Source organism: Alligator mississippiensis, chromosome 14 (assembly GCF_030867095.1).
Source record: "Alligator mississippiensis isolate rAllMis1 chromosome 14, rAllMis1, whole genome shotgun sequence".
Lineage (NCBI taxonomy): Eukaryota > Metazoa > Chordata > Crocodylia > Alligatoridae > Alligator > Alligator mississippiensis.
Genome location: NC_081837.1, coordinates 38,862,177 through 38,873,537, shown reverse-complemented (window position 1 = coordinate 38,873,537; position 11,361 = coordinate 38,862,177). Strand labels below are relative to the sequence as shown.

General features: G+C 48.7%; 1 protein-coding gene across 1 annotated transcript; it reads left to right on the top strand.

Annotated features, from left to right (window-relative positions):
• Positions 1-13: 13 nt before the first annotated feature.
• On the top strand, positions 14-10,344 carry LOC106736665 (gastricsin). The gene is given in 9 exon segments (XM_059717574.1): positions 14-4,696; positions 5,411-5,561; positions 5,850-5,967; positions 7,040-7,158; positions 7,752-7,951; positions 8,619-8,744; positions 9,038-9,185; positions 9,704-9,808; positions 9,946-10,344. Coding segments are annotated over 9 exon segments (1,371 nt in total). The 5' UTR covers positions 14-4,448; the 3' UTR covers positions 10,102-10,344.
• Positions 10,345-11,361: the final 1,017 nt, after the last annotated feature.

The window sequence follows — 11,361 nt, the reverse complement described above, 5'->3', positions numbered from 1 at the left end:
GTTTAAGGCCGGGAAGGAGGAGCTCTGGTAGGAATCCTGCAGGCATGCTCTTTCATGCAACCCTTCCCATGCCCCTAAATCTAGCCCTGGCCTCCCCACATAGCTGTGCTAGTGCACCTCTACCCAACCCCTTGCAATCTGTCCTGGATGTCAGCTTTGTGGCTGTGCTTCTGTCGGGGCATGCACAGTTCTTCCTATTTTGGTCCTGATCTCCTCGCCAACAGCTCCGGAAGCACACCACAGTCATGTCCTGTAGCACAGCGGTTCTCAACCTTTTTTTGCACCACGACCCATTTGTAAACGGTGATGGCCAGTCCCAACCCAGCGCCCCTCATTCCTGACCTGCTGACCCCAGCCCCCGCAGTGTGTGGAGCAGGGGGTGGGTGTGGGGTAGAGGGGTATGTTTGGGGCATGGAGGACCTCAAGCAGCCCCTTGCAGGCTGGATCTCTGCCAGCCTGCAAGGGGAAGGCCACAGTTTCCTAGGTTTTTCTCTTTTAAAGGAGAATCTATTTTTAAAGTTTGTTCGCACTCCTTTCATATATTCTTGCACCCTACTTTTGGGTCACGACTCACAGGTTGAGAAGTGCTGCTGTGGTACACTCTGCTGTAGCAGGTCTAGACTCGCTGCAATGGGTTATGCCAATGCATTTCAATCCTGGCTGGCAGCACTTCTCACTATTCCAGTCCTGGGCCTCTTCTGAGTAGTGGGACCTTGCATTTTCCATGTGAGATCAGCCCATTTGACTGCTGTTACCTCTCCTTTGTACCCCCCTTAGTCTCACTGTGTTGAGCATCTGGAGTGAGACCTTAAGGCTGAATAGCGGTTAAACAGCTGCCATGTATTCCCTGGGAAATCTGGCTCAAACATAAGGAGGTGCAAAGGCAGCATAGGCAAAGCAGTTGTTGGAGCTGGGAAGAGAGCATGGAGGTCCTTGGTTCATGAAGACTGTCCCCACCAGCATGGGCACCAGTGAAGGGAGCATGAAGGGAACAGTGGGAGTAGATGGAGAAAAAGGTGTGATGAAGAAAGTGCTTACTCGCTTAGATGTATTTGGCTTCCAGCTACTTATAAACAGTGCTTGTTTGAGCTTATCATCTGTGAAATGGTCTGAAGGAGATCTACCGTTAACACACAGAGGTCTGCCACCTCCAAATGTTCAGAAATCCTCTCCAGCCTCAGATCGTGAAACGACTTAAAATACTTTTGAAACCTAATAAAAGCTGGGTGCTTGTTATTTGCCTTCTGGTTTTTGAGCCTTCCTGCTTCATATTTTCCAGCTTTTCTCTGCAAACACAAAGGTTAGAAATTATTTTAAAGGAAAGTTGGATATCTCCTCATCCCGGTAGTTTTACCTTTTTCAGAAAAATACCAGGTATAAGGGGTGGGGGGAAGATCATTGCTAGAATGGTGATTTCTGGAAGGATTTCCATAGGAGTTAACTGAGGTAGCCTGTTTTGGAGATGAGTAGGAGGGGATGGGATAGAAGTAGATTTAAATAGTGAATTTGCTACAAAGAGGGCAAATTCTTATCTACTCCAGTGCCCTCTCTTATAATAGACCAGCAAATCAATGTTTGATATTTCAGAACAAACACAAGAAATACTCTTTGCCTAGGACATAATTAACCTGTGGGACACCTTGCCCTTGCAGGATTGTTGTACCTGGACTTTTTGGCTGGATTTCACAAAGGGTTAGACAAGGACATAGATGAGCAGAAGGTCTATATGTGTCAGAGGTTTGAATACTTGACAGCTATAAATCCTGATGCTTCAGGGTGGAATTGCCAAGGACCGGGAGTAACCCTCCTTTAGGAGGTTAAATCATAATTTCCCAGTAGCTTAACTTCTGGCAGTGCCTACAGGGTACTAAACTGGACAGACCACAGCCCTGCACCGGCGTGGTGATGGTTATACTTCTTGCCCCATCCACCGATACAACCAGACACCTGCATCTTTCCCTCTGTGCTTTCAAAGCTTGAAGGAGAGGCGAATGCTGCAAACCTGATTTTGATCTGTATGTATGTGGGGAAGGCGATGGGGTTCAACTAATTTCTCTTCCCTCTATAATGTTCTTTTGGTTCCTCTGTAATTTAGGCCCACAGGATGACCCATTCCTGCCGTTCCCCTGGACCAAGTGAATTATACGCGCCTTCTTCATAATTACATTCCAGAAGACCGCTTCTGCCATGTGGCTTGTGTCTAGACTGGGACCTGCCAGGACCTTAAGGGGGGATAGTTTGGGGGTGGAGAGGCAGAGGAGGACATACTTAAGGTCTTCCCTCTCCCTCCCACATACCAAGATGAACGTGCATCTAAACCACCCTGAAGTCTACGGCCTTAGTTACGTATGAGGAGATGCTGAAGCCTTTACTCTTCTGTAGAAGAGGTTGTAAAGGAAATAAGTCAGTGAGGCTTTATTGGTTTGAAATGCTATGAAAGTGTTGCAAAGGATTAAAAGAGACTGAGACAGATGGTGGCTATCTGCTAGAGGCAGGTATGCTATTGGACACTGATGGCTTGATCCTGAAGTTTGAGTTTGATGCATGGTTTTCTATCCTGTGTTATAAGGAAGCTCAGAAGAGATGATCATAATTGTCCCCTTTTCTCTTAGAATCCATGAATCTTCGGTGGGATGTTTTTGCAGGGCAGGGACATCCGCTGCCGTTGGTCACAAGGATGCATGCAAGTCTCCCTTTGACCTAACCAGCAACAGGAAGATGCACGGAAGCCTCTGAAAATGGAAAACCCCTTCACATTCAGATTAAAAGTACAAAGGGTTTCCCCCTCAAATGAGGTATTGATTCCATGGTGTTCTCAATAATCAGCTAAGGAATTGCAGCCCCTGTAAGGAGGAGGAGGATTACATTAAAATGGCTTACTGAGGACAGAATAAGAAGTAATGAGCTTAAATGACAAAAAGGGACATTTTGAATATTAGAAAGAACTTTTTTTCAGTATATGTTTGGTTAAATACCAGAAAGGATTACCTGGAATCACTGGAAGTTTTTTTAGAAGCAGATTAGACGACACCTGCTTGGTTGAGATGGTGTAGATGATCCTGCCTTGGGCAGGGGGTAGGACTAGGTGACCTCCAGCCTGATTTTTTCTAATTCTATATCTGGAAATCTCACCTTGGACACTGCTAACAGTCTAGGTTAGCTGGAACAATGATGGTAAATAGCTGGATGAATTGTATAAGGATTTTGATAGGAGCTAGTTGTTGATATGGCCACTTTTTAGGCTATGGGCAAGGAGTTGAAGTAGATACGACACAAAAGCTTTTGCTGTTCCTGTCCTTAGCGACCTGTTCCGTACACCAAGGGCTTCGCTCTGCAAGTAGTGAGCAAGGCTGCTAATGGAGCCTCTTTTGTAGGTCCAACAGTGAGTGACAAGTGCTTGTGACTTGGACTGTCTTCCCCTGATGCCAGTGCACAAAGTCCAGCTAAGAAGTAATTAATTCTCTGACAAAGTCCCTATGGTCAGATGGAGTTGAGGTGAGTAGTGCATATCGGTAATACGATGCCAGCCCGAGATCTTCTGGGTTAAAACGTGTTAAGAAATGGAATTGCAGCTCTGTTTTGTCATGTCACCAGGTACCAGCAATAACTGCATGACTACAACGAAGGCATTTTGGTGTTTGCGAGACCTGGAATAAACTGATTTTTAACGGCAATTTTGCAGGTCCACTTCCCCTGCCTAGCGTAACTACAGGGCAAAGTGAGGTTATAAGTTATTTCTGCACCTCCTAATATGCCAAGAAATTTGGTTCAGATGACCATTTTAAACAGATGGCCTTTTGGATGTGATATTTTCACCTCCTTTATTATAGGCACTTCCCTCGCCCTGCTAGTGCAAGTTTTACTGTGTCTATGTGAAAAGAATTGGTTGTGCACACCTGTTGCAAGTGCAAGCTAAGCATGTGGTCACAGGCACAATATGGCTCCTGGGGTTATAAAAATCCTTCCCTAAACTGCACCCTTTGTTTAACTAAAAGGGCTGCTATGGGGATATTTGTGCCTTCCAAAGTGAACAGAGCACCCCTATGGTGCTGAGTTCTCCCTGCAATGTTCAGCCCAAACCAGCGTGTTTTGTTCCTTTAGGACGTTGCGTAACCTTGGATGCATGTAGCTCTTGCAGTGTTGCAGGCAGAAATTGGAAATGGAAACAATGCAGATCAGACAAGTGACTACAAAACATGTTATTCTTTCTATTTTTACCCAGCTGCCACGTGTGATCAAACTTTTCTTCCGTTCACCTTTGGGGAAAACCTTCGATAGGCCTATCGAACTCCAAATAAGTGGAAGATAAAGAGAAACACGGTGGTGGGCTGTTGGTCTTTTGGAGGAATTTTGATTCTTCTTATCAATGCAATTTTGTCCCTTTAGCCATTCAAAAATAAAATAGCATTTGCCCTTCTGATTAAGCAGCTGTTTTGAGATAAGCCAGAATGCAGAGCTTTATTGATCCAGTGATAAGCGGCGGATGTGTGAACCGGGCAGGGGTGGAGGGAGCAGAGAGGGCGACAGGCCCTTTTGGGTATATAGGTAGGGATCCTAGAGGTCCCATTTCAGCCCCGTGTCCAGGACTGAACTGCAGTGACCGGAGGACCCTTTGGGAACTGCTTCCAGAGAAGAGCACCATGAAGTGGCTGATTCTTGCCCTGGTGTGTCTCCACCTCTCTGAGGGGGTGGTGAGGTGAGTGCAGAATGACACCGCAGCTGCCTGGCAGCAGTTTCTGCAACGGTGGCTGGAGGGAATGGTAGGAACGTCGTGGGGGGCTGGCTTGGAAGGGGGCCAGGACCCGGGACCTGGATTGTGCCCTTGGCTCTCTGGCAGACTGTTTCTGCAGCCTTGAGCAACTTATTTAATCCCCCTGCACGTTATAAGCCTTCCACCCTTTTGAGCAGTGAGACGTGCCTATTCAAATGCCAGTGTATTTTTAGGAAGGATGACTAGCGTGCTCTTCTATGGCTTAGCGTTTTCCCTGAGTTCAGAGAAACAATAGTGAAGGATTGGCTCTCAAATTAAGCACTGACTGATTCCCAAGTAAAGTTCTCCTAGTTTTAGCTTTCTGTTGTGCTACTCGCTCACTACTCCAAGGAGATCACGTTCAACTACCCCAGAAGATGAAAGACATGGGGTCACATTCATCTCTGCTGCAGCTACATGGAAGTCAGCAGGGCTCAGGGGCAATTGTTCAGCACAGTGTGGTGGACCATCCAGCAGCTAGATCATATAGCCCATTGGAAAAAAGATCAGACGCCCCCAGCCCAAACAATTCAGTGCTGAAGAATATGAAAGGGAGTAAAGTGGAGAAAAGAAAGGGAGTGGGAGGGGGAATAGGAAGAGTGAAAGAGGGAGGCGAGAGCCATCCCATGGACTTCATCACTTTCTCTCCATCCTGTGCAGAGTTCCCTTGAAAAGATTCAAGTCCATGCGGGAGGTGATGAGGGACAAGGGCGTGCTCAAGGACTACCTGAAGACGCACCATTATGACCCAGCCAGCAAGTACTACAATCAGTTCGCTGTTGTTTCCGAACCCCTGGCTAACTACATAGATGTGAGTATCTGCCTGGCTGCAAAAATAGGGGGAGGAGGAGCAGAGAGACGGGAAGGAGGGTGCCCATGGGAGGGGGTGGAAGGACACAGTCCCATGAGCAGAGGAGCAGGGATGGGAAAAGAGCAAGAAGAGCATCTCCCTGACCCCACCTGGCCTCTGGCTGCTGCACTGGAGCGAAGTGAGCTTTGCCATGCAGCAGACATCTCCCGTGTTCTCAGTTGTACTATCATCTGGGGAGCAGTAGGAAGCGGGGGACTGGGGATGAGAAGAACATCTCTGTTTCTCTAGATGTCCTACTATGGTGAGATCAGCATTGGGACCCCTCCCCAGAACTTCCTGGTTCTCTTCGACACGGGCTCTTCCAACCTGTGGGTGCCTTCCGTGTACTGCCAGAGCGAGGCCTGCAGTGAGTAACCTCCCCAGAAAAAGGGCTGGGGATTATGCCCTCTCCAAGGAGGGAGGTTCTGTACCACAGTCGCCCATCCCGATCACTAAGCCGGCCCAAAGCTGGGTGGTTAATCAAGAAGATACGCATCCTTCCAGTCCCTGCGTGCTGAGAGTTGTGTAGTGTCACTGCAAATTGATAGGTAAGGGGGAAGAGTTTACTTAGATTGTGAGTATTTTGGGTAGGGACCATCCTTTTGTGCTGTGTGTACAGCTCCTTGTACAGCTTAGTCCTGAGCCTGTGGCTCTTTGGGGCTAGCCCACGGCTAATAATAATTGGTACATATGAATCTGTCAGACAGCACTTTACAGGGTCTTGTTCAAATGCTCTCAACCTCTTTGTGAGGCCACAGAACAGTGCACCAATACATCTGCATCACCATAAGGACCCTGTGGTTTGCATAGGCACCTGCTGTGTTTTCAAACCGCTGCGTACCCCGAAAGACGGCAGTGGGAAAGGGAGGGCTAGCAGCTAAGGAGCAGGAGTGTGGGTTACGACTCTGCTACCTCAGGCGAGTTGTGTCCCCTTCTGCACCTGAGTTCTCCAAAATTTCTCAGTTCTGTAAAATGGCTGCGATAAGCCCTACCTCTGAGGTGCTGTGAGACCCGCTGTGTGGTGCCTTGAGAACGGGAGCAATGGTCTCAAGTTGCTGCAAGGGAAGTTTAGGTTAGATATTAAGAAAAACTTTCTCACGAGGAGGATAGTATAGCACTGGAACAAGATACCCTGGGAGGTGGTGGAATCTCCATCTCTGGAGGTTTTTGAGACCAAGCCTTGGCTGGGACGATGTAGTTGGGGCTGGTCCTGCTTTAAGCAGGGGGTTGGGCTAGATGCGACTCCCTGAGGGCCCTTCCAACCCTCATTTTCTCTGATTCTATGAACTTCAGCTGGAAAACTTTACATCTAGGCACAGTATGTTGTTAGGAGATGTTCCCAAAGGAGATTAGAGAGCCAGGCCCCAGATTCAGTTCAAGCTTGAGTCCATCATTTGTGCAAGCTGAAACCTTAACACTGTTCCGTTTCTTCTGCCCAGCCAACCACCCACTGTTCAACCCTGCTAACTCCTCCACATACTCCACGCAGGACCAGAGCTTCTCTCTGCAGTACGGGACTGGCAGCCTCGCAGGAATCTTTGGCTATGACACCGTCACCGTAAGTAATAGTGTTGGTCAGGGAGATGCCAGAGTGACTATCGCTTTAGCATTAGCTGGAAGATATCAGCCTCCGAGCAGAGATCATATGCCAGGGCACTGAGCAAATCCTCGAAGAAGGGGCTCCAACCACCTCTGCATGCTGTAACACGTCTATGTCATGCAGTGGTCAAATGCCTCATATTTCCAGGGCTTGGAGATCTGGTGGATACGTAGTTTTGGCTATCAAGACCTACTGGGAAATTCTCGGTTGAAACAACATGCTGTTGAGTGCCAAAGCTGAGGCATCTGTTCCTCTCTTCATCTTGATGAGTATGGGTTGCAATCTGTCTTTTATTTTTTCAAGTAGCAGGGCATCTGAGAGCGTTTGGGTTGTAATCCTAACCCTGCCTCTGACCTGCTGTGCAACCTCCAGGCAAATCACTTCTGCAGTCTGTGCCTCTGTCTCCCCGTCTGTAAAATGGGGGTAATGGTCCCTGATATTTGGAGGGCTAGATTCAGTGCACACTGAACTCTCCTTCTGAGTGTGGGTGGATTGGACAGTCTGCTCTCTCTGTCTAGTTGTAATGGCTGTTTCCTCCCGTTGCCCCACAGATCCAGAACGTTGCCATCTCAGACCAGGAGTTTGGCCTGAGCGAGACGGAGCCTGGCACCAACTTTGTCTATGCCCAGTTTGATGGGATCCTGGGGCTGGCCTACCCTGCCGTCTCCTCTGGGGGTGCCACCACCGTGATGCAAGGCCTGATTCAACAGAACCTCCTCGATGCCCCACTCTTCAGCTTCTACCTGAGCTCGTACGGAGAAGACCGTTTCCCTTCCCTTACTGCTTGTGCACTGCTTCTGGTTTCTCTTGGTGTGGTGTGGGCCTCTGGGGTCTCCCAGACCTCCAGGAGGGCCCTGGCTGAGTCGGGAGACTCATCATTTGTCTTCTCTTCCCTTCACCTTCAAAGCTCCCATTCTGTTTGACACCCTTTCCTATTCAGAACTGGTCAATAAAAGGGAAGCTCCATGAGGTTATTCACCCTTCCTGCCTTCCCAGCAAGAAAGGTCCTGCCAGGTAGCAATGTCACCCCCTGCTCATGGACTGCAAACCCTAGGCTTTACCGTAATATTTCCTCAGGAGGCCAGGGGCCAAGCATCCACACCTGGATGGGATCTGTTATAGCTTAGTATGCCCAAAAACTTGGGAGCATCTCTGCTTGTATCACAAAATCATCTGTTTTCTCCAAGGAGTGCTGGGGCTTTACTGAAACACCCATTGCAACTCGCTTTGAGTTCTGGTGTTAGGAGTATGGCTGGGTGTCTGGCTCACTAGGTGAATACATGGGTATCTAGACATCTGAGCATGTTTGAGCAAGAACCATGAGGACTCTTGCTCCATACCTCATTCTGGAACGCAGTTTGTTTTGCACTCAGGATCTTGTCATAAACAACCAATCACTTTCTCTCCTGTTATATTAGGCAAGACGGCTCTCAAGGTGGTGAGCTGGTCTTCGGAGGTGTCGACTCCAACCTGTACACTGGGCAGATTATCTGGACTCCCGTCACCCAGGAGACTTATTGGCAAATTGCGATTTGAAGGGTAAGGTGATTTACATTTGTCTTCTCTAGGAGGCTGGGCCCTGATCTGTGTCCTGCTGAAGTCGGTGGGATTATACCCATTGACTGGGACTCATGCTGTGATGGGGTTTGAGTCTCTGGGATCTGAGGTTCCTGAGTTCTGTCTGTGTGGCCTTAGAGACCCAAAACTTCCTAAAGAATTCTCTAGGTACTATGAAAGCACAAACCTGGGGTCCTCAAGGCAGGTCCCTCAGGTTTTCCATCCATCATGTGGCAGAGATGGGGGGGATGTACAAACCTCTTGTATTTGGTTTCCTTAGTTTCTCCATCGGTGGACAGACCACTGGCTGGTGTAGCAGTGGCTGCCAAGGCATTGTGGACACTGGGACTTCCCTCCTCACTGCTCCTGGAGATGTCTACTCAAACCTGTTGGAGTCTATTGGAGCTGAGGAAGACAGCAACGGCCAGGTAGGAAGAATGGCAGCCCATGGCGATGCTTAAAAGTGGAAGAGATGGACATTGCTAATAAGTAGGCTTCTGCTATCCAAGAAGTCTGGTCTAGTGGGTAAGGATGGGGACTGGCAGACAGGTGCTCCTGGGTCTTCTCTTGACTCTAGAGAGTGAGGAGCATGATCTAGACTTATAATTTGGGAGTCTGGGCTCCTGGGGGCTGTTCCTGCCCCTGTCACTGACTCCTGCATTGGCCATGGGCAAAGCATTTAAGCATTTTGTGTTTGTCCAGCCACGAGTACGTGAACTACACCAAAGGTTTTTGGGCCTTCAGAGTGCTGGCAGGATTAACATTTGTGAAGCATCGGTTGCCTTCCTGTGGCTAGCGGTGCAATAGAAGCGCAAGTCATGGGTTTCCATCTAATGGTCCTACAGAGCTTTCATGAGTTCCTGGGAGCTGCCTCTCTGAGGAGCAGACCTTTGCCGGAGATGGGTGGTCCCGTGTGTTAATCTGCTCTGGCTCTTTCCTTCCACAGTACGTTGTTAGCTGTGACAGCATTGATAGCCTGCCAACCATCTCCTTTGTCATCGGTGGAACCAGCCTCCCTCTGCCTACGTCATCCAGGTATGCATTTCTCATTGCGCTGTCGCCCACAGTGCCTCAACTTTGTGGGTTGAGGCATGCTGCTATTTTGGTACGGGAGTGCTGGATAGTTTGGGCTCTTATCGGCGCTACTGCCCTGAAGTGCATTAACTTGGCATTATTTCCTCCTAACAGAGCACAGATGGTAGCTGCGTGGTTGGCATTGGGCCCACTTACCTGCCATCCCAGAATGGGCAGCCCCTGTGGATCCTTGGTGACGTCTTCCTCAGGTCTTACTACTCTGTTTATGACATGGGCAACAACCAGGTGGGCTTCGCTCCTGCAGCATGAATGAAACCCACCCTCTTCTGTGCGATGCCACACTGCTTCCCGCCTCTCCGCTGACCCTCCGTGCTGTGACATAGTGGTCCCGACTGCCTCTCTGCCACGTCTTGAGCATCTCTCTCCACTGAACTCTGCTGACCTTTTTTTTTTTTTTAAAGCGTCTCTCTCTTGTACAATTAGTGGTATGAAATTCCGGGCTCTCTTCCAAAGGTGACTGCAAATAAATAAAAAGGCATAAAAATAACATGATGCAACTGGAGTTCGATCTGTTTTTTCAGTGTCAAGTAGGTTACCCTGTTAAATGTGCCTGGTATCATAGGTTAGGAGGAAACGAGGAGTTTCTCCCAATCGGCAGTACTGAGCCACGGCGAATTAACAGCTAACCCAGCCACAGGGATTTTGTTTTAAATACAGATTGTTTTAAATGGGGCATTGTGTATAGAAGACAGTGCCTCAACTGTGCTCAGATTACAGGCTGTACTTGCTAACTGGCCAACTTCCCTTCCCACCCCTTGCCAGGGTCTGATAATATGCCGCGCTTCTTGCCTGTAGGTCTCAAAGCACCCTTAAATGGAGAATGAGGTTTGGAGGTTTCAGCAGAAAGCTGGTCCCTTACAAAGCTCTGGTGGCTGAGAGAAAGTAGGTAGTGTCTTGTGACTCTCAAGCTCTTGCTCTAACCCCAGCACTTGAATCCCTGTGTGAACTCAGGCCAGGTGTTTCCCCTCTGCGTGCCGCTCCTTAACCCCCTGTGAAACGGAGGCTGGTGTCCTTGGAATTTGCTAGCTGGGAAAATCAGAAATTTTGGCCGAGATGGTCTAACGTCGCTGAATTTCTGATGGATCCCTGGAGGCTTCGGGTGTAAGGCTACCATTTGGCTTCAGATTTTCAGTGCAGGGAAGTGTCCTTGAACCTCTCTTTGACCTTAGCAAAGGGCAAGAAGGGCCTTCAGATCGGGTGTGCCTGCACTGCAGACCATGGCATCACATAGAGATACCTTGACCTCTCTTTAAACAAGCTAGTGTGTGCACCAAAAGCAGTCTAGCTGCAGCAGCCAGGAGCTTCACATGGGCTAATTTGTCCTCCTTTTAGCTCACCTACCCAGTAAAGTACTTTTAATGTGGTGGGTTTGAAGTGATAGGGAAGAGTTTGTTTTCCAGCTGGGTAGATGCTATCCCTGATAGGCCCCATTAACTCCTCAGGCCATGGCTGAAATGCAAGTGCTTTTCACAAAGGCTGGTGAGAACGGGCAAATATCCTCAGGGCAGA